Source organism: Vitis vinifera, chromosome 9 (genome assembly GCF_030704535.1).
Source record: "Vitis vinifera cultivar Pinot Noir 40024 chromosome 9, ASM3070453v1".
In the NCBI taxonomy this organism is placed as follows: Eukaryota; Viridiplantae; Streptophyta; class Magnoliopsida; order Vitales; family Vitaceae; genus Vitis; species Vitis vinifera.
The window spans coordinates 20,644,619-20,668,261 of NC_081813.1; the positions used below are offsets into that span (position 1 = coordinate 20,644,619).

At 29.7% G+C, this 23,643-nt stretch overlaps 1 protein-coding gene across 1 annotated transcript; it reads left to right on the plus strand.

Annotated features, from left to right (window-relative positions):
• The first annotated feature begins 2,058 nt into the window (after positions 1-2,058).
• LOC100262155 (HMG-Y-related protein B) lies at positions 2,059-3,001 on the plus strand. Its single transcript, XM_002273387.2, has 2 exons — positions 2,059-2,758; positions 2,831-3,001. Exons 1-2 carry the CDS (start codon positions 2,120-2,122, stop codon positions 2,999-3,001), a joined length of 810 nt encoding a protein of 269 aa, XP_002273423.2. The 5' UTR covers positions 2,059-2,119.
• The last annotated feature ends 20,642 nt before the right edge of the window (positions 3,002-23,643 follow it).

Consider the following 23,643-nt stretch of genomic DNA (forward strand, 5'->3'; position numbering starts at 1 on the left):
CACTTCTCAGTCAGCGTTCAGAGCCATCGATATTTCCAGTCTTGGCGTTCAGAGCCATCATCACTCATCCGTTTCGACGTTTAGAGCCATCACCATTTCCAGTTCGACGGTCAAATCCATCGTCATTCTCAGTTTCGGCGTTTTGAGCCACATTTGCATTTAGGCGTTTAGAGCCGTTAGTCATTCTCGATGTGATGCTCGGAGTCGTACTCTCATATCCACATCCACAGTCATCACCATTTTTTTCTTTAGCTTTGGCATTTAGAGCCGTTTTTCGTACCCATTCATGCATTTTGATCAGAGCCATTCTCCGTACCCATTCATGCATTTTGATTCACTATCTTTCATAATTTGGCGTTCAAAGCCATTCTTCGTGCCCATTCATGCGTTTTGGCGTTCAGAGCCATCACTATTTTCAGTTTGGCGTTCAGAGCCATCATCGCTTCTCAGTTTTGGCATTCATAGCCATCACTATTTTCAGTTTGGCGTTTAGAGTCGTCATCACTTCTCAGGCAGCGTTCAGAGCCATCGATATTTCCAGTCTTGGCGTTCGGAGCCATCATCACTCATCCGTTTCGACGTTTAAAGCCATCACCATTTCCAGTTCGACGGTCAAATCCATCGTCATTCTCAGTTTCGGCGTTTTGAGCCACATTTGCATTTAGGCGTTTAGAGCCGTTAGTCATTCTCGATGTGATGCTCGGAGTCGTACTCTCATATCCACATCCACAATCATCACCATTTTTTTCTTTAGCTTTGGCATTTAGAGCCGCTTTTCGTACCCATTCATGCATTTTGATCAGAGCCATTCTCCGTACCCATTCATGCATTTTGATTCACTATCTTTCGTAATTTGGCGTTCAAAGCCATTCTTCGTGCCCATTCATGCGTTTTGGAGTCACTTTCTCTCTTAGTTTTGGTGTTCAGAGCCATTTTTCATACTCATTCAGGCATTCGATGCCACCATCTTTCTTTAGAGTTAGCTTTTTGGGTTTGGCTTCCAGAGCCATTATTTTCTCAAGTTAACATTTAGAGTGTCTTTTAGAGCCACAGTTCCTGACATTTATGATCCCTAGCGTTACATGCTTCATTCTCATAGTTTCATGTTTCATCTTGCTCCCCTGAGTTGCATATGTGCTTCTCACTTCACTGTGATATTCTAGAGTTTCCTCTCGTCTTTTGTGCAGGATATAGTTCTATGAGCTCGTGCCATGTGCCTTCACTGTATTGTAAGATACTCCACGCCTTGTGTTCTCCTGTGATACACGCATGTTTTATTCCCTTTGGTCACGTCCTCCCTTGTGCTCTAGGGTGGTCCGATCGTTGCCCACCTTCGACATTGGTTCTTCGAGTCACCTGTAGAGACGTCTTAGAGGGAGTCTGGGTCCTCGATGCAGCTTTAGAGGCGCCTTGAGCCTCTTAGAATTTTAAAGCCTCGAGTGAGTTTTGTGTTCTACTTGTACCTTTCGGGTTCGGGGGTCTTTCTTTGTTCTTCGATAGAGTTCACTTCATTACACTCACTATTCACACTTTCTTTTCATTCTAGTATTCACATTCCTTGCACTCATGAACTCTACCGAAGAGGGGCATATTTGTAGACCCCTTCCCGGGCAGGAGGAGTTTTTTGGGCCATTTTTTATTTTTTTGTTTTACTGTCATGATGGCTCTTCTGACCACCCCGGGATTTCAGCTGAAGGAGGCGGCCAGATTAGACGGAGGAAGAAGAAAAGGGAGTTCCGGGTGAGAGTTTTGGCAGGAGGGCTGGTTCTTGGAGAAAGGAAACAAAAGGAGTTTGGGGCAGCAGCTGGAAAAAAAAAATCTGAGAGAGAAAAAGGTTAGGAGCAAGCTGAGAAAAGGGGGAGAAACCCAGATCAAGGAGGGACCCGAGGTAAGTTCTCTGTTAACCCTGTATTTCCACATTCTTGGATGATTTTTTGGCTTGGTTACTCTGTTTCCTTGATTGGTTTTTGAAAGAAAAACTGGTGAGGTTCACTTCATCACTTCCATTACGAGGTGTCTAAGATCACTGCTCACACCTTTGCTTAGGATAGACTCGAGTTTTTCTTTCCACCTATATTCAGCTTAGTGGTTTCCGTGAAAGGAGGCTTGATTTAGCAATATGATCTTTCTCTTTTCATGCATGACTGTCATCCTCGCGCACCCTCCTCCACCTTTCTCTCTACGCCACGCCATGCACCCCAAGCCTTCTCGTTTTAGCATGGCCATGCATGGCCACTTCTTGCCCATACCCCAACCACCTTCTTCTATTCTCCAGCATTTAGAGACGACTATGGCGGCGATCGAGGCTCTGAACGACAAGAGCGGCTCCAGCAAGTCCTTTATCTCCAAGCACATCGAGTCGGCGCATGGAGATCTGTCGGCGGCTCACTCCACCCTGCTGGTGCACCACCTTAACAGGAGGAAGCAGAACGGTGACCCCGTTATGGTCAGGAACCACTGCATGAAGCCTGACCCTAACGCGCCGCCGCGGAAGGGTCGCGGCCGTCCCCCCGAGCCCGAGTTTCCTCTTCCTCTAGGAACCGTTCTCGCGCCGCCGAGGCCTAGGTGCCATCCGTTGAAGCCCAGGGACCCATTTGCTCTGGTCTCTCCGCCGAAGAAGGCTTCCTCCGGAAGTGGAAAGCCACGCGGACGCCCTCCAGAGAAGCCCAAGGTGGGAACTTCGTCGGCTCCAGCGCCAGCGACCGGAGCATCGAGACCTAGGGGATGGCCGCCAAAGGCGAAGCCGGTGGTGGTTCCCGTTGGGTGGCGTTTCGAACAGAGATGTTGAGTGTTGTGTTGTAGGAATGGGTCTCTTTGGGTTTGGATTTAGGCACTAAGCCCAGCCGTGGTGGTAATGGGTCTTGGGTTCACTCTTGGTGATGGGTTTGGGCTTGAGTTGGAGCCCAACCCAGGCATATTGATGGAAGGCCCCATGCCCCCTGTGCTAGCCTCCCTCATGGCCCAAGTCCATGTTAAGCTAGCCCACTTGGTCTCAATTTAAAATAAAACCTCTATGCCTCTAATCCTTCAAAAATCCTATAGCTTAATTTAATTTTTCGATAATTAATTCAAATCTCATTTTCATCCATTAGAATTTTTTTATCCCATATTATCTAACTATTTAAAGTCTAACCCTTTCAGAAATTCCATATCTTAATTTAATTTTTTTCATTAATTGATTTAAGTCTTATTTTCATCAGTTGGATTTATTATCATATATTCATCCGGATATTTAAAGTCTAATCATTCAAAAATCTCATGTACTAATTTAATTTTTTTTTTTTCAATCCTAGAAATTCCGCTATTCATCTAAATTTTATTTTTGCTAATTAGAATTCTCATTCCATATCTATTTACTTATATAAGGTCCAATTCTCCGAAAATCCAATTTCTGAATTAAATTCTCAATCCCAAAAATTCCGCTATTCATCTTTATTCGCCTAAATATTATTCGTATTCATTAGTATTATAATCCCATACCTAGCAATTTATTCAAAGTCTAATCTTTAAAAAAAAATCCAATGCCCTAATTTAATTTTCAATTAGAAAAATTCCACTATTCATTCTTTTTATTTGTTTAAACATTATTTTTGTTAATTAGCATCATTATTCCATATTTATTTATTTATGTCAATTGCTAAAATTCAATTCCTCAAAATCCCGATTTCCAAACTCAATTTCCTAATTTCTGGAATTCCAATTTCCATATTCATTTATTCAATCATTATTTTTGTTATTATTATTATTATTGTTGTTTATTTATTTATTTAAAATTCTATCATCAAGCAATTCCTCAAAATCCCGTTTTCCGAGCTCAATTTCCTAATTTCTGGAATTTCAATTTCCATATTCATTTATTCAATCATTATTTTTGTTATTATTATTATTATTATTATTATTATTATCGTTTATTTATTTATTTAAAATTCCATCATTAAGTAATTCTTCAAAATCCCGATTTCTAAATTCAATTTCTAATTTCCGGAATTCCAATTTCCACATTTATTTATTTAACCCTTATTATTTTCATTATTATTATTATTTCATTTGTTTATTCTAAAATTCAATTTTAAACAATTCATCTAAATTTCCGACTTTCGATTTTAATTTCTAATTCCAAAAATTTCCCATATTCACATTAATTTATTTAATCACTAATATTTCATTCATTTATTTCAAAATTCCATTTTAAATTAATTCTTTAAAACTTCTGATTTTCGAATTAAATTCTTGATCCCGAAAATTCTCGTACTCCCATTAATTTATTTAATCATTAGAATTTTATTCATTTATTTTAAAACTCCATTTAAAATCAATTCTTTAAAACTTCTGATTTCCGAATTAAATTCCTAATCCCGGAAAATTCTCATATTCACATTAATTTATCACTAATAGTTTATTTATTCATTCTAAAATTCTATTTTAAACATTTCTTTAAAATTTCCAACTTCCGAATTTAATTTCTAATTTCAAAAAATTCCAATATTCCCATTTATTCAATCATTATTTTCGTCCTTATATTATTATTCCATTTATTTATTTATTCATTTATTTTAAAATTCCATTTTTAAACAGTTTTTTTCAAAGTTCCAATTTCTGAACTTAATTTCCGATTTCCAAAATTCTAATTTCTTTCAAATTTAATATCCAAAATTCTTAAATCTAATTCTCAAGACTCCAATCTTCAAATAATTTTCGAGACTCCAATTTTCAAATGAATTTCAAAAATCAAAATTTTCCCTCGAATTGTTTTATTTCCACTCGGGTTCTCAAATAAACCTTCTATTCTTCTTGGTTTTTATATAAGCATTAATGTGATTCTCGCAATTCCAAGATAATGGAATTTGTGAGACTAATTCATGCAAAAATAAATCGGGCTTTGGTGGGCCCCCCACATATATGATTTCATGACTAATTGATTGATTGATTTATTTATTTATTTGCCATGCGTAATTGATTTACTCTGTTCTTGATATACATATAATCATTCTGTGTTTATTCACTAACCCCATTCCATGATAGCGCGTTGCTGTTTGCTGCCCAGGTACGCATTCACTCATTCTGATCATTCACTATACATATTCTGATTCTCATATACGCATGATTGATGTGAGTATCCATTGACTTTCTTATTGACTGCCACATCGACTTCATTTTATTAGTAGAGACCCGACTTTAGGGACTTAGAGGGGTGCTACGGTCTCTACCGTACCTTCCCGATAAGTAACCTGACCCCCGATCCGGTTTTTCGTAGACTAACCTTTTCCAAAACAAGGAGTCGCGCTTAGGGTTTTTCTTTCTTATTTTGTTTACCCTTTTAAAAATAAAGCAAAAATAAGTGGTGACTCCAAGTCATTTTCTTAATCAAATAAAAATCATTTTTCGAATAAAAATCGAGCTCGCCATTCGAGTGGGAAACACATTGAGCCGAAATGAGGGGTCCACAGTTTTATTTATCACAAAACTTTTACCTAATAACTTCATTTATTATGAATATTTAGCCTGAAGATTTTCAAAAAAATTTACGTGCTTGGTTAAAACCTATCAAGAATCTTAATAATGGTTATATATTAAACCCGGTGGCTAACGTAAAACTTAATAATGGTTTGGAGATAACAAAAATGAATCAATTTTGTAATGAGATATTCTAATAATTTGAATCTTATTTATTTATTTGTTTATTTTGTTATAATTTTTATTTTAAAACATAAAAATAGAGGAAGGGTTGTTTTGTAAATATAATAATAAATAAATATTTAGGTTCTATTTGGATTTAGAAAATAAGAAAATAAAAAAATATTTAATAAACGGTTTTATTATATTTGGATATCATGGAAAGAAATAGGAAAAAATATTTTTTAAAAATAAAAAAATGATGAGTAAAATATTTTTCTTTTTATATTCCTAAACAATTGTAGAAAATTGAATAAGTACATTTTTCAAAAGCCTTAAGTCTTGTGAGAAAACTATTTTTGAAAATATTTTTTTTTTGTTTTGAAAAAACATTTTGAGAAAATTTCTTACTACAAAAATTTTCAATATTTTGTTTTAAAACAAGATTAATTTTAAAATAAGTTTGAAGTATTTTTGAATATTTTTTTTATAATATTCTAAGAACCAATTAAAAATATCAAAATTTGAATCTTAATGGATACTTTTCTTTTTAAAAAAGATTGAAAATAATTTTTAAAATGGTTATTTGATTAAGATGAATAAAATAATTATATATCTGAAAAGAATAACCTCATTCTTTTAAAAACATGAAAAATAACATTCTTTTAATAAAAATACTCTTTATCAATTTATAATTTTCAACAAGTGGAGAATTTTTTTTTTCTAATAATGATAATTGTTTTGTCTCTTTCACACAAATGTTTCTTTTTAAAATTATTACCAAATATATCCATAATTTTCTTTCCCTCAAGCTCTTCTATGGGTAATCAAATATCAGAATTATTTTATAATTTTTTTTAGTACTTATGGTGTAAATCTAACATTAAAGTAAGAAACGATAATAATAAAGAAGAAAAAAAAAATCATAAACTTTAGTGCCATTTTGGTAGCCAATTCGAAGACCATTTCCCAAAATTACTTTTGACCCTAAAAATTGGAGTAGTATTTGTAGAATTTTAGAGATTTCAAAATGAGAGTTTTCAGAAATTGATATTGAATACAAAAATAGTGAAAACGTATTTAATGTAGCATTTGGAAAAAATGAGTCTTGTTGAATTAGGTTTATTGAGAATAAAAGGTAACCATATATATAGGTTAAATACACTTTACCCGTCACATTCAAAAGTCAATGCTTTGCCCCTCAAATTTGTTGAAGAGTAATACTTTACCCCAAATTTATTAAAAGGTTAATAAATAAGTTGTCAAATGAAAAAACAAATTGAAATGTAATGAAAACATTTATCGTCTAAGTTCTAAGCTGTCACACTTCATAACAACATGTAAGAATTATAAATAGTGATGTGAACATCTATCTAAAATTAAAAATTAAAATTGGTAGCCACTATATTTAAAGGCATTTGGAGAAATTCCACTTGAAAATTTCTAATTCAAAGTTGGTTTTATCAAAGTTAAAATCCATGCTCAAATCAGAATGTGAAAAAAAAAAATCGCTTTCATAATATTAAGGAGAGTTTGTAATTAGGTAAGTTTATGAAAAATTTGTAATTGAGGATAAACTATTGGTCTTTAATAAGTTTAGGGGATAAAGTGTTGAGTTTTGAATGTAAAGGGGTGAAGTGTGAAACACGTTAAATTTTGAGGGTTATATATATATATGCCTATTAAAAATGCACAATTGAAAAAAGTTTAAATGAGTTTGAATTACATACATCTCAAAAATATAAAATGTTTACAACTTTTTTTAAAAATTTGTTAATTATTATTTTAAAGATAAAATTTTATACAATTTTATAATTTGTACATAAAAAAAATAATGAAAGATAAAAATTAATTGAATATATTTTATTTAATGTATGTCAAAATATAATAGACTCCTGTGTGTACACGAGTAAAAAGGAGAATGAGAAGTTAAAATTTTTTGTAACTTATTATGATGAAGATGAATTTTATTTTTATGATGAAGAAAATATAAATTTAAGGCTCATCATTTTGATGTAACATTTATTTATTTATTTCATGAAAATATGAATATGTCAATAATTTTTTTTTATGTTAAATGATAATAATTTATTTATTTATTCTATACATATTCATTAAAAATTTGTACTTTGATAATAATTTGGGCTTAAGTCACTTAAGCTTATCGGGATGCCTATACAAACCCCCTTAAGGGTTTAAGGTTCAGATGTTTGCACTATTTACCATCGTCTTCTAGAAAGAGAAGGAGCAAACCCTAGACACCCTTAAGAGAGGAAAAGAGGCCTAACCTTTTCTTATGCCAGGATCCATGAAGGAAGAGATCAAATAGAAGATCTTTGAGTAGACGAGTTCTATGATGCCCACATGCAACATTTTCGTCGACATCTTCTTTAAATTGGATTCAATTTGAGAACATTCAAATCACAAGTATGATTTCTATATGTCTAGATATAGGTTTTAGTATAGTTTTTGATGTCATATCTTCCACTACATTAGATTGAGAGAACCTAGGGATAGATAGCATGCACCTCACATGGTTTTCAATTGTAATCTTTTCCCTTCCTAGTAATCTTTCCTTAATTTCTAGTTAAATGAAGCATTAATTTTTTTTAAAAAAGTTAAATTCTTTTTTTTTTTTAAATCAATTTTAATTTTTAGTTTCCAAGTTTATATTTCTTGCTCTAGTTTTTTAATTTTCAGCAAGCCAAGATCTTTCCATAGCTCAATTCAACTCTCAATCTATTTGATTTGTATACAACTTAAGTAGATTTAACCTTTATTAGTGGTAACGATGACTTAAAGGAATAATCATGGGGAGCAAGTGTATGTTGCAACGATTATGAGGGTCAACCTTGGGAGCATACCTAGGGATCATTGTACTGATTTCGGTGATATATCGATGATATATTATGTATGGGAGAAGGTGGATACGATATATAAGTAAGATATATCATCTGGAGTAAATATCGGTGATATATCGATAATATATTGGTAATCATGGATACATCGACAATACAAGCAAAATATTGGCCCTAAATGGGAAAAAATCGCTGAAATTTCAGAGATATATCAGATATATTGGTGAAAATTTGGTAAAAAATTAAATTATTATAAATAAGTTAATTTTAATTATCTTATAATTTAGTTTGCATACTAATTAAATATAAAAAATATAAAATCATAAATTAAATTATCAATATTTTTAAATAAAAATATTTTGTATCAAAATGTACCAATATTTAAAAAAAAATCATAAATATATTTAAATCACATAATTAATACATTTGCAATAATTTAGTTTTAAATTAATAATTTTATTTTATTTTGATATTTAAGTGTAATAATAGCACATTGAGAATAAATTAACTTAATATATTTTTAAATTAGCATAGCATTGAATTTAAATTAGTACATTTTTACAATTAATTAATATATTTTCAATAGAGGTAAGTAAATTAACTTAACATAGTAATACATTTGAATCACATAATTAGTATATTTGTAATAATTTAACTTCATAATAAGTATATACTTACAAAATTCACCACTACATAATTAAATTTAATGTCTCAAATCATATCACACATATATCAATTTCTTCAACAAAGCAACTTTAAAATGTCTATTATACTTCTAATTTCATTTTTAAGAGTTTTTTTCTTACATTTCATAAGTTTTGATCAATTTTTTGTCTATCGATATTTTGTATTAAAATATTAGCTGATATATCCTTGATATATCCGATATATCCCCGATATATCTTATATATCCGTAAAATTAAAGTACCAATATATCTATGATTACCGATATTTTTCATTCTTGAACTTATCTAAAGTATCTAGTGGTGAGGACCCAAAAGAGAGCATTGAAAGTGAGTTAAACCTTGTTGAAGTGGTTCTCATTCATTTTAAGCAGTAACCTTTTAGTATAAAACCATTGGCCTAAATTTAAAGTCACAAGCACTGGTTCAGTGCCTTGCATAAATTGTATTTGGAAGCGATGATCTTTGTGGATCTCTATTCTTGGAATTTGTTTTCCTTTAATTTTTTGTCTTTAAATTTGTTGTTTCCACTCATTATCTTTAAAATAAATTCTTTTGAGCTTCTTAAATGGTAATCATAACCTCTTTTCTTTACCTTTGTTATTACCTAGTAGAATTCCCTATGGAGATAACCTAACTATTATATTGGCTGTTAGTTCTTTTTATTTTTGGTTCAAGGATTGAGAGTGTCAAAGACTCATTTAGATTAATTTTGTCACATGAAAAATATCATTGTTAAATACTTTTGTAAAATCTAGCAAAAGAAAGTGAACCATAGACTGATGAATCAATGTATCTTGACTTGTTACATATGGTGCAATGGGAAGTTATGCTAGAGGAAGCTTCCAAAGTTGAAGGTTCCTCTATGGCTTTAACAAAGGTTTTTTTTCCATTAAACAAAGTTTTGACCTTGTTAATATAACTTATGCCTCTTTTATCTCTAGTGGACTTACCCTTATGATTTCATTCAAAACCTTTATCTTTGGATGAAAGTTTTCATTCTTTGAGGCTAAGTCTCTTCTCAATCTTTTAATTTCTATAGTTAGAGATTTATTTTTCTCAAGAATACAATTATGCTCGTTCTTTAAAAATTTTACCTTTTCAATTTTTTTTTCACTTTATAAGGTAAAGATTTCATTAAGCATATTAACATTCTCAATTTTAAGTGAATCATTGATAGCATATATCTTTAAGAATCTATTGTTCACTTTTTAACTTTTTTCTTCAAATTTCAAATTCTCTTCTAACAAGGTTTGATATGCCTCAGCTTAACTATCAAATTTAGATTCATCCTTTTCATTAACTTCAATGTCATTAAATGGATCAAAATCAAAATTGATATAAGCAAAAAATGCATGCAAGGTAATTTTAATTTTTCTTGTACCTATTATTTAGAGCTTGAAGGTTCACTATCACTTGAGTTACTGTCACTCCAAGTGACTTGTATAACATTTTTTTTAATATCCTAGTCATATGCCTTAGTCCATCATAGTTAAAACATTCAACTTTCTTTGTTTTGGATGAAACTCTTTATTTTTCTTTTTCTTTAAGTGAACTATAAATTCTTTTTCCCTCAAGTCTGGTTTTTGAAAATTCTTTTTCTATTCCCTCATAATGTTTTTAAATTTTTTAGTTAACAAGATCAGATCATCAAGAGTTAAAATATCATTATTAGATAACTTAAACTCCCTTCCTTCATTTGAAAATGCCTTCATGGTAGTTCTTCAAGATTTCTTCAACCTAGGAAGTGGCATTTTGTATTGTCTAAAGGGATCTTGTGAGTTCATCAACCCTTAAAGTGTCATTATTCTTACTTTTTTCAAAACCTATAATCTTGAGTCTAAATCTCTCAAGAAGAGATTTTAAATTTTTTCTAACAACTTTAGATTCATTTTTTTCGGCCAAAGTTCAAATTTGAACTAACAATATCACTTAGTTCATAATAGAAATTAGACATCATCTTGTATTCTTTTACTCTCAGATTTGGTAATGAGCAACTATATTTGAGACAACTTTACAACTGAAGTACCATCATGAGCGATTGAAAAAAATGTTTCAATCTCCTTTTGCACATTCTCAAGTGGTTATATTGTAAAACTAGTTAGGACTCACCCCATTAAATATGTTATAGATACCTCAAACATTCACCTCACTATGCTTATGGTCAAACTTATCTCTTTCTTGTTTAGGGTTGAGGTCTCCGGTGGATCTAATAATTCCATTCAGTTTGAATGGTGGTTACCATCCAGATTCCTTCGAATTTTAAACCTATTCTCCTTACTTTTTTTTTTTTTTGAAACTCCATATGGGCATTTATGTCTAGGTAGTTGTTATCAATATTGGATGGATAGTTTATAGATGATCCAATTCTTTATAGATCCATGAACTAAGATCTTATCAATATTGAAAAAGTTTGAATCTTAAACTTATCCTACTTTGATACCTATTGAAAGTTTAAGATATCAGTTATTGAACTACTAGAGGGGTGTGATTAGGTAGTCATCTTCAATTTAGCCCAAAGTTTACCAATTTATTTTATTTTATTTTTTATGAGTTTTTTTTTTTAATTAGATTGAGATTTATTAATTAAGACAAGAATTCCAATCACACATAAAGACACAATATATGTGGAGAACTATCTACAAAGAACATTGAGAAAATAAAGGCTAATAAAAAAAAAAATACCCAAGAGGGGGGTGAATTGTGTTTTTCTAAAACTTTTTCAACACAACTAATTTAAGCACAATATAAGCAAATATACTGGGATAGAGTTAGAGAATTCAAACTCAGATTTTATAGTGGTTCGACACTTCCTTGCCTACGTCCACTCTTCTCAAGCTCCTAACCAAGTGAGGGTTCCACTAACTTGAAGTTTAAATCAAGCTTCTAATCTTCTTTACACTTGGATTCAGGCTCCAATGAGCTTTTATACAATCTCTTCAAGATTCAATACACTTGAAGGCTCTAACACTCAATTTACAAGAATAATCTTCTCTCAACCTAGCTCAATAATGGGTTAAATACAAATCAAAGTTAGGATGACTCAGAAGTGTGCACTAAAAGATATGCAAGTGAAGATTTAATGCACCAAGAAAGAAATAAGAGCTTTTAATGCAAGAACAAGTGGGTAAACAATTGATTGCAAGTGTTCTCTATGTCATAAATGAAGTGAAGCTCTCAATTTATAGGTTTCTAACCTCGGAAACCAAGAAAAACAAAAAGCAGACTCAACCGGTTGAGCTGGGGGTCGACTAGTTCACTAGCCATTGGAGCATTTAATGCTTTGACAGGTTAGCGTTGCCTCGATCGTACCTCGGTTGGGGGTCGACCGAGAAGGAGGGTACCTCAATTGGGAAGGGAAGGCTATTAGATGAGAGAGAGTGTTTTTGACACTCCTCGACCGAACCTCGACAAGACAAGGGCAACTAGTCGACCGGTTCCCTGGCTGGTTGAGCCGGTTGGCCTGTGCCTCGATCGGTTAAGCTTTTTGGCCCCGAAAACCTATCTTTTTCAATCATTTTTCTTTCTAACACTTAGGCAAGGTTTTTAGGTAAATTAATATGCCAATTTTAAAACGTTTTGCCTAAGGTACATTTGATAAAACTCGGGTTTTAATGAAATTGTAACTTTAAAGAGTAAACCGAGTTTTTCAAAGATGCATAAAAAGATATGTAAAACCTAAGTGCACCCATGCATTCATCTTACATTTGTTTCCTATGATTAAAAGTCTTCCAAATGTCTCAATCTTGTATCCATTTGGTCATTTGATGAATTTCCAAATTTATACATGAGATTATTTACAATTCAAACCAATTAGTCACTTAACTATGGTTTGTTATCATCAAAATCTAATTAGGAGAACCCTTAGGCTAACAAACACAAATATATAATTCAGTAAATCCAAAAGATAGACACACACATTTATGTTGCAATAACTACTCCATGAGACTTACACCTTAGAACCTACACCTAAACTCTCTTCCATGACACGACACCATCGTGCTTCTTAGTCAACTCCTTAATGCCTTGAGGTGATCCAAAATTTTCACCCAAGAATGAAACATTAATCAATTTTGAGAGTTTTGGGTATACACAAAACATATAGGGAGGGTGCAGGTGGATGATGCTATTTTCATAATTTAATCATTTTTTTTTCAATATTATGTACATAGTCATCTTTAAATATTTCATAATTTAAAAATATATTCGTTTTAAACTAATTTTATTTTGACTTTTTTTTTCATGACAAATCAAATATGAGAAAATAATTTTTTCTAATATTTTTTCCTAAGTACTTCCTTAACCCTTTTCTTAAACCAAACATAGCATAATTACAAAAGTATTTATGTGATTTACGTGGTTTAAGACAAAAGTACTAATAACAAAAACATTATAGAATTTTTTTTTATTAAAGTCATTTTCAAATATTGCCCAAAATCTTAAAATAAAAACAAAAATATAGTTTTGAGGGTAATTCATTTAAATGGAGTATTTTCGAAGAATTAATATCCTATTTTCATCCTCTATTCTATGAACTAGATGAGACCAAGTTTTCATTATAATAATTTTATTTTTGTTTAGTTTGAATTAAAAATTAATGCAAAATTAATTTTATAATTAAAATTAGTATTTTAAAAGTTTCATTACATATGGAATATAGTTTTTATGAGGAACATTATTTTCATGATCTTTATATTAAATATTTTTTTAAAGTTAGAAACTATTTAAATAAAATAACTTACCAATTAAACTTAAAACAATAAGTATGAACTATGATAAACTATGATAACCAAGTACAAAGGGAAGGTTGAAAGTGATGCTTTTAGTTTTTTTTATTTTAAAAAAAATTGATTTTGGTTGTTGCATTAAATTTAAATATATCAAGCAACTCCAGCGAAATGATGGGTTGCAGCAATCTTGCGATGAATGTGTGTGATTTGATTGCATCAAATTCCACGGTATTTCATCTGAGAACCTAATTTAATTAAATTTTCAATTTTCCCCAATATCTCAAATATTCCCCTCTTATTAATATGGATGATATTTCTAGCTATTTCCCTCTTATTAATATTGAGAATACTGAGAGAAGGTTGATATTAAAGAAAATAAAAATAAAAATAGCATGATTCATTTACCACAAGACTTTAACCCAAAAGTCATTTGTCACTCTAAAAAAATTCTTTGAGAATCCCAATTAAATATATGGGATAACATAAAACTCAAAAATGGTTTGGAAAAAATAAAAAATAATCAAATATTGTAATATGATATTCTAATAATTTGAATGTAATTTTATTTATTTTGTCATCATTTTCATTTTGAAATATAAAAATAGAGTATAAGATGTCTATATTCCTTAAAAAATATAGAAAGTGTACTTTTCAAAAGTCTTTATGGCTCTTTTTAAAAATTATTTCTTAAAACAATTTTTTCTTCTTTAAAATAGAAAAATATATTTTTGGCAAAACTTTTTCATGCTAACACCTTTTGAAATTGTATTTAAAAGGAAAGTTATGTTTGGAATAAGTTGGAAGCAATTTCAATTATTTTTTATATAACAATTAGAGAAAATCAATTCAAAATATGAAAAACAATTTTATATCTTTTTCATCGATGATGAGTGCAAGGTATATTAAAAGAGTATAAACAAAGAAAGTTAATTTTCATGTTTGAGCTTTCAAACAAAATTTTATTTTTAGAAATAATTGAAAATAATTTTTAAAAGAATTATTTAATTAAAATAGTGTAGACCCCCCTTGGAGGCAGGCAGTTTTATTTATTTATTATTATTATTGTTTATTTTTTTATTATTTTTCCTACCTTTCTTTTCCGGAGCGGCTCGACATGATGGGGCAGCTGTTTTTTGGGCAGGAGAAGGGACTGAAGTGAGGCTCTCGGGCGGCAGATGGGATGGGGTACAGAGATGGCTTGGAGGAGAAGCTAAGGAAAAACATAGGGAAAAGAAAAGAAGGAGAGGAAGGTAAAAGGGGTAAGACTTTCGGGGGGGAGAGGGAGGACGGTTAAGAATCCGACCCATCTTGCCGGAGAAGATCGTCCTCAGGTGCAACTATTATGGATTTCCAACTTGTTTTAACTGCTATGCTTTCCCTCTCTTTCTCTACTAATTCTTGTGTGTTGCTTGTTGATTGGGTGTGAATATCAAATACCACATAAAAAAATTGAAGCTATTCTTTAGGCTAGTTCAGTGATATTTTGACGCGATTCATATATCTCATTTATTTGGTTTTTGTTGATGATTGGATTGGCCGAGTTTCAGTTTCTTCAGGAGATGTTTGCTATCATTTTTTTTTTATTATTATTATTTTCTTTCTATCTAATATTCATTTGATTCCTCCCACCTCCGTTGAAGCTCACTGATTGATGCATATCCCTTTCCCATTCATCTCCATTCACGCATGTTCATCCTTCATACCCCATGAATTCATTTCATTTTTCATCCATTACACTTTCTCTCACTACAACCTACTCATTCCATCCCATATACTCACCAAACTCATCGATACACTCACCCTCTCCCGTTCATTTCTATATCATGCTCGCCACAGCAGCCCTCTCCTCTACTACCCCCGCCCCGGCGCAGTCCAGCTGGGACTTCTAGGATCCGTTCGCGCCGCCTTCATCCAGGTCCATGACGAGGAAGGAGTGGGAAGCTGCGACGATGGCGTCGGAAGCCCCTGCCACAACCGCCGTCTCTGCTAGTGTCACGACTCCGTTTTCGATTGGTCAGTGGGTTCTCAAAGAATGCATCGAGTGAGCTAGCTATAGGTGTCATCAGTGGTAGTAGCAGTCACATGTCCTACTGTGGAGGGGCTATGTGTTTGGAAGAAGAGACTATTCCAAGAAGTTAAGGATGTGGAGGGTATATGGATAGAGCTTGGGGAATGTGTAACCCAGCTGAGGACATGGAAGGGCTGAATGGAATGCTTTGCATGAGGGTGGGTGAGTGTGTAGGGGAATTAAATAAATTTGATTATGGTAAGTTAGTCACGTTTTCTCAAAAGTGGAGGAATTGGAAAAGATGCAAAGATGTGCGAACCCCGGGGCCCCCACCTTGCATGGCCCCCTTGGCATGCAGTCCACCACCACTTGTCATTTTAGTTAGATACTTACATAGGCCTTCGTATCCTGATAGCAAAAATTCAATCCTCCGACCTCCCCATTTCCTAAGTCGATCCTCAATCTCCGATTTCCAATTTTCATATCCGTTTATTTGATCACTATCATTTTAGTTATTATTATCACTTTAATTATTTATTTATTTGTTAAAAATGTCATCTTCGAGTAATTCCAATTTTCACATTAATTTAGTTAATCATAATTATTTTATTTTATTTTATTATTTATTTATTTATTTAAATTTAAAACTTACATCTTTAAATAATTCTCCTAAATTCCTCTTTTAAAATTTAATCCAGATTTTCCAAATTCCGTTTTTTTTTACATCTATTTGTCTAATCGTTATCATTTTATCTATTTATCTAATTATTTAAATTTAAAACTTGCAGCTTTAAATAATTCTCCTAAATTCGGCTTTTAAAATTTAATCCAGATTTCCAAAATTTCGTTTTTTTTGTATTTATTTATCTAATGGTTATCACCTTATCCATTTATTTATTTAAATTTAAAACTTACATCTTTAAATCATTCTCCTAATCCAGATCTTTAAATAACGCTTCAAAATTCTGATTTCTAAATTTAATCCCAATTTTTGGAATTTTAATTCTCACATTAATTTATTTATTTAATCAGTAGTATTTTATTTATTTATTTTAAAACTCCAATTTAAATCAATTCTTTAAAACTTTTGATTTTTGAATTAAATTCCTAATCCCGAAAATTTCTGTATTCCCATTAATTTATTTAATCATCAGTATTTTATTTATTTATTTACTTCAAAACTCCATTTTAAATCAAATTCTTTAAAACTTTTGATTTCCGAACTAAATTCCTAATCCCGAATATTTCCGTATTCCCATCAATTTATTTAATTATCAATATTTTATTTATTTATTTACTTCAAAACTCCAATTTAAATCAACTCTTTAAAACTTCTGATTTCCGAATTAAATTCCTAATCCCGAAAATTCCAGTACTCCCATTAATTTATTTAATCATCAGTATTTTATTTATTTATCTACTTCAAAATTTCATTTTAAATCAAATTCTTTAAAACTTCTGATTTTCGAATTAAATTCTTAAACCCGAAAATTCCCCCATTCTCACTAATTTATTTAATCATTAGTATTTTATCTTTTTTATTTTAAAACTCCATTTTAAATCAATTCTTTAAAACTTCTGATTTGCAAATTAAATTCCTAATCCTGAAAATTCCCATATTCATATTAATTTACTTAATCACTAATAATTTATTTATTTATCTCAAAATTCTATTTTAAACAATTCTTTGAAATTTCTGACTTTTGAATTTAATTTCCAATTTCAAAAATTCCAGTATTCCCGTGCATTTATTCAATCATTACTTTCGTCCTTATTATTATTATTTCATTTATTTATTTATTTATTCGTTTCAAAATTCCATTTTTTTGAATCCCAATTTCCGAATTTAATTTCCGATTTCTAAAATTCTAATTGCTTTCAAATTTGACATCCAAAAGTCCAACTCTTAAATTCAATTCCCAAGACTCCAATTTTCAAATAATTTTCGAGACTCCAATTTTCAAATAAATTTCAAAAATCCAATTTTCTCTCTAACAGTTTTAATTCCTTTCGGGTTTCAAATAATCTTCTGCTTCGCTCAACATCATATAAACATGAATGTCATTTTTCATAATTCCAGGATAATGGAATTTACGGATTTGGTCCATGCAAGATCAATCGGGCTTTGGTGGAGGCCCCACATATGAGATTTCACGATTGATTGACTGATTGATCGATTCATTTGCCATGTGTGATCGATTTACTCTGTTCCTTGATATACATATAATCATTGTGTTTATTCACTAACCTCATTCCATGATAGCGCGTTGCTGTTTGCTACCCAGGTACGCATTCACTCATTCTGATCATTCGTTATACATATTCTGATTCTCATATATGCATGATTGATGTGAGTATCCATTGACTTTCTTATTCGATTGCCACGTCAGTTTCACTTTATTAGTAGAGACCCGACTTTAGGGGCTTAGAGGGGTGCTACGGTCTTTATCGTACCTTCCCGATGAGTAACCTGACCCCCGAACCCGATCCGGTTTTTCACAGACCACCTTTTCCAAAACAAGAAGTCACACTTAGGGTTTTTCTTTCTTATTTTGTTTACCCTTTAAAAATAAAACAAAAATAAGTGGCGACTCCAAGTCAATTTTTCTTAATCAATAAATATCAATTTTTCGAAATCAAAATCGAGTTTCGCCATCGAGTGGGAAACGCATGAGCCGAAATGCGGGGTTTACAAATAGATAAAACAATAATATTGGAAAGAAATACCTCCATATCTTAAAAACATTAATATAAATTTTCTTGACAAAAATTATCTCCATTAATTTTTTGTAGACTTTCAAACACTATTGATAATAATAATAAAAAAAGTTATTTGATTAAAAGGGTTTTTGAAAATCCAAAATTTGAAATTTGACCCCTTATCCCTTTTTTGACCTCATTTGATCAAAAATACCCTTATTATTTTCTTGTAAAAATAATTATTTCTTTTAAAACCTACCTATAACTACTTGAAATGATAAAAGAACATTTATGTAAAAATAAAAGTTTACTTTTCAAGAAAAAACATGAGGAGGGTTAAATTCACAATTTGAATTATTTAATCATTTTAAACCAAATATTTCATAGAAAAAAGGTATAGAGGTAAAAATTTTAAAGTTCTTTTTTTATAGTCAAGTTTTATTTAGTGGAATTGAGAAAGCAGATCAGACATGCAAATAATGCAAGGGGGGTTTTGATTTTGAATGGATAAGAACGTTTGCTAATGAAGTCAAATCTTAAAAATTCAAAAAATTATAGTATCACACTTGGGATGAGACATTAAGTCTAATATCTTACTATCAATTTACATGAATATTATTTGATATTTATATGGATTTGATTTAGTATTTTCTCATCTTGAGTGATTTTTAGAAACTTAGAAGTAGTTTTTTTTTCTTCTTTTTCTTATTTTTTTCTTTTCTTAATGTTTGAAGTTTATTTAAATTAGGCATTTGACAAAATTCTAGAAATTTCTAAAATCACTTAAAATAGTTTTTGAACTAGCATGGGGGTACATTTGTTTTTACCATCATTTTTTTATATAACATATTACCAAAAACACCATGAAAAGTACGTTTGTGGTTTATATATATATATATATATATATATATATATATATATATATATATATATATATATATAAAAGATACTGTTTGGTATGTGAGAATGAAGAATGAAGATGAGAATATATAAAAAATAATTTTGATAGAAATCAAATCCCACTTTTAAGTGGGATTTCAATTTATCGCAAATAGGTGGTATTGTGATTCATTCATTTCACAAGAAAATTTAAAATAGTCTAAGATTATTATTTTACCCTTCGATTTCATTCATCAAGTCTCAATGTCTCTTCATCCCATAATAAGACTATTTTTTTTAGTCTTATAAAAAAATTCTCAAAATTTATTTATTTTTTAAATAAAAAATTTATTTTAAACTCTGTGTAAGGGTATTATTGTCAATATATTTATTTTTCATTCTAATTCCTATTATTACCAAACATTACAATGTAAACAAATAATCATTCCAATTTTGAATTCCTAGGCTCATCAAAGCATTAGAAATGAAATTATCAAATTAATTTGCTTTCACAAAAAAAAAAAAAAAAATTCATTTTCATTCTCTATTCCCATGTACCCAACACCCCATAAGTGTAATTTGTTTAATATTAAAAATAAAAATAATTAACCTTTTATTTGGTTGCAGATTAAAATCCCATCTTCATCTTCTATACTAAGAATCCGAGAAGATGTCTTGGATAATTTTTATTTTGTTTTAATTAAAAATTAAAATGGAAATTAAATTCAAATTAACATTCATATTTTAAAAATGAGGTCAAATATATTTTACCTCTCAATCTTTTAGTGTATTTTACATATTGCCCTTTATATTAAAAAACTTTGGGTCTCAAATTTGTTAAAAAACAATATTTTACCCTTCAAAATTATTAAAGAATGATATTTTTTCTTTAACTTATTAAAAAATCAATAAACAAGTTATTAAGTAGAGAAATAAAATTCAAATACAAAGAAAAACATATATTATCCTAATTATTCAGATTTGGTTCTATCTAAATTTAAACCAAAGTTTCAACCAATGTCAATGTACAAAAATAGTTTCATTTATAATTTTATGCAAGTTTTATAATTGAGGTGAAGTGTTAGTATTTTTCAAGTTTGGAATAGAATGTTAAGTTTTGAATATAAGGGAACAAACTATAAAATCCGGTGGAAGGATGAGACATGTTCAGGCCTTAAAAATTTCATTGAAACATGAAATATACTTTTAATGGGAAATGCCATTTTATTGACTTGTTATATTAATTATTTTTTCAAAGTTATAAACTCTTTAAATAATCCAACAAATATTAAAGCATTTATTAATTCTAAAAACAAACTGTATAACTTATTCCAACAAAACCAGATTAAAATGTTACTACTTTAGTACTAGAAAATATGAATAAGATATGGCATTATCCAAAATGTAATTTAAATAAAATCTTATAACAAGTCCACCATCTAAATATTCATGGTTACATGTTAAAAATATAAAAATGGAAGTGTAGTGAAATTTACCAATTTAAAAATATAAAAAAGGGTTATTAATGAAATTTAAAATTTCAATTTTCTCCAATATCTCAAATATCTTCCTATCTTCACAGTTTACAATGATCTATTTAATATTTTAGAATATTGAAAATATGTTGATATTAAGAAAATATAGCTAACGTATTAAAGAAAATGAAAATAAAAATGATATGATTCATTTATCACAAAACTTTTACCTATTTATATCATGAACATTTACTCTAAAAATTTTCTAGATTTCATTTATCATGAACATTTTAAGAATCTCAAATGGTTATATATTAAACCCGATGGGATGTTTTGTAAATATAATAATAAATAAATATTTAAATTATATTTCGATTCTTAGAAGACAAGAAAAGAAAAATATTTTAAAAATAGTTTTATCACATTTGGATATTATGAAAAGAAGTAAGAAAAAAATATTTAAAAATGAAAAAAATGATAAATAAAATATTTTTCTCTTTATATTCCTAAACAAATGTAGATATTTGAAAAAAAGAGTATATTTTTCAAAAGTCTTAAGATATGTGAAAAAACTATTTGTGAAAATAATTTTTTTTTGTTGTTTAAGACATAAATATTATTCTAAATTTTGAAAAAAACATCTTGTTTTTTCTTTGCTACTATGAATTTTTGAAATTTTGTTCTAAAACAAGGTTAGTTGTTTCGTAAGTTTGCAGTATTTTCGAGTATTTTTTGTATAATATTTTGAGAATTAATTAAAAATATGCAAAAAAAACTGTATCTTAATGGATACTTTTTGCAATGAAGTCCATTCAGATGTCTTAACTCTCTGACTTGTCTCCTCATTCCCTCCAATAAAAATGTCTTGATTCTTTGAAATGTCTTCACTTACCTTTCATGTGTGCTTCCATGAAACTCTTGGATGATATCATATGAGAGGTTTAAAGCAGATGGAAGAAAAACACCTTCCTTATGCATAGAAGAGGTTAAATCCATCCACAATCTTTTATGGCCGGCTTCACTTTTTGAATTTGATCTCATCCATAGAAGAGGTGGCCGGCCTTGGCCTTTTCTTTGATGGCATCTACCCAAGATGCCGAAATAGACTGGACAACTTGTTCGGCTTCATAACACCCTGACATGACATCGACAACTATATTATCTCCTCCCGTCTTGTACTTAATGCTAAAATCAGACCCCATTGATCGTATAGTCAACGTACTTAATGCTTCAAGGTTTGATGATCTGTATGAACCACAAATTTCCTTCCTGTGAGATAGGGTCATTCTTTTAATAGCACTGCACCTACCCCAACACCGGAAACATTGCATTTGATGGTAAAGGATTTTGAAAAATCACGAAGTAATAATACTGAGTCATGGCAAGCTTTAATCCTTTGAGAATAATTATGAATAGTTATAAGCGTTTTGAATGTTGGAATGCACTTTTTTATTTTTTTTTTATTTTTTATTTACCAGATATAGGAAATGGGAAAGGCTTTAGGGTATATTAATTTTTATTTTAGCTTCAGTATCTCAAATTTAAAAACTAAAGATTTCTTTTTCTTTTTCTTTTTCATTTTTATAATTTCATCCCATATCAACTTTAACTGATTACCACTACTTTTTCTATCTATTTGTAGATTTAACTTCTGCAGCATTTTCTTTTTAATGAAAAATAAAAATAATTTTTTTACCTAGAAAAATTCTAATCTTCACACAAAACTTGTTGAAAGTCTAAAAATATTTTTACTATGAAGAGACAATTTATTTTGATTTTTGTTATCGAATGAATTTTTGATTTATGAGCTAATGTCTACTTATAGTCATTTTTAGTTTTATTAAATTTTCTAATCACTCGATGTTCAACACACTTTTACTTTTATTCTTTATCTTTGAACCATCAATTTTAAATTTACATTTTTCATTGATGGAAAACATCCTCACTATGCCCTTCATTTCATCAAACTTAAATTTAAATTTTTCATTGATTAAAAACGCCAAATCTATTTTAAATCACTTAGAAGAACACTTCATTCTTAATAAAATAATTTATTCAAGAGATTTTTAAGTTAATGGTAGTTTTCTCAATAATGGAAAGGGGTGATCTAAGTTGAAAGGTTAAAGAAAGAGGTAATATGATTTTTTCACATATAGTCTGTTAAATATATAGACAAGAATTTTATTTATATATCCTCTAAGATGGATGTTCTCAATTATTTATTTTGACATTTAAAAATATGTATGAAAAGACTTATTTCCCTATTTAATAAAAAGGTACTAAAAAATATACCTCAATCTTAGAGGTGAACTGATTTTTTTATTTTGGGAAAAAAAGAAAAAAATTGAATGGAGACTTGACCTATGTTTGGTAACTGTTATTGAAAATAATTTTAAAAAATAGTTTTTGAAAACCATTTTATGATATTTATAATATAAAAGTCTGTTTGAAAACTTAAAATGTTTTAAAACTATTTTTAATGTTTTAAATATATTTTAAAAATAATTTTTATATCTAACATTTTATTTTTAATTATTTTATATGTTTATATAATTATTTCTTAAAATAATTTAAAAATAAATAAAAATAATATAAAATAATTCAAAGATGTTATTTGAAAACATCTTATTTTTTATTTTTAAAGACTGAAAAGTATAAAATAACTTTTAGTTGTCAGATGTATTTTTTTTTTAAAAT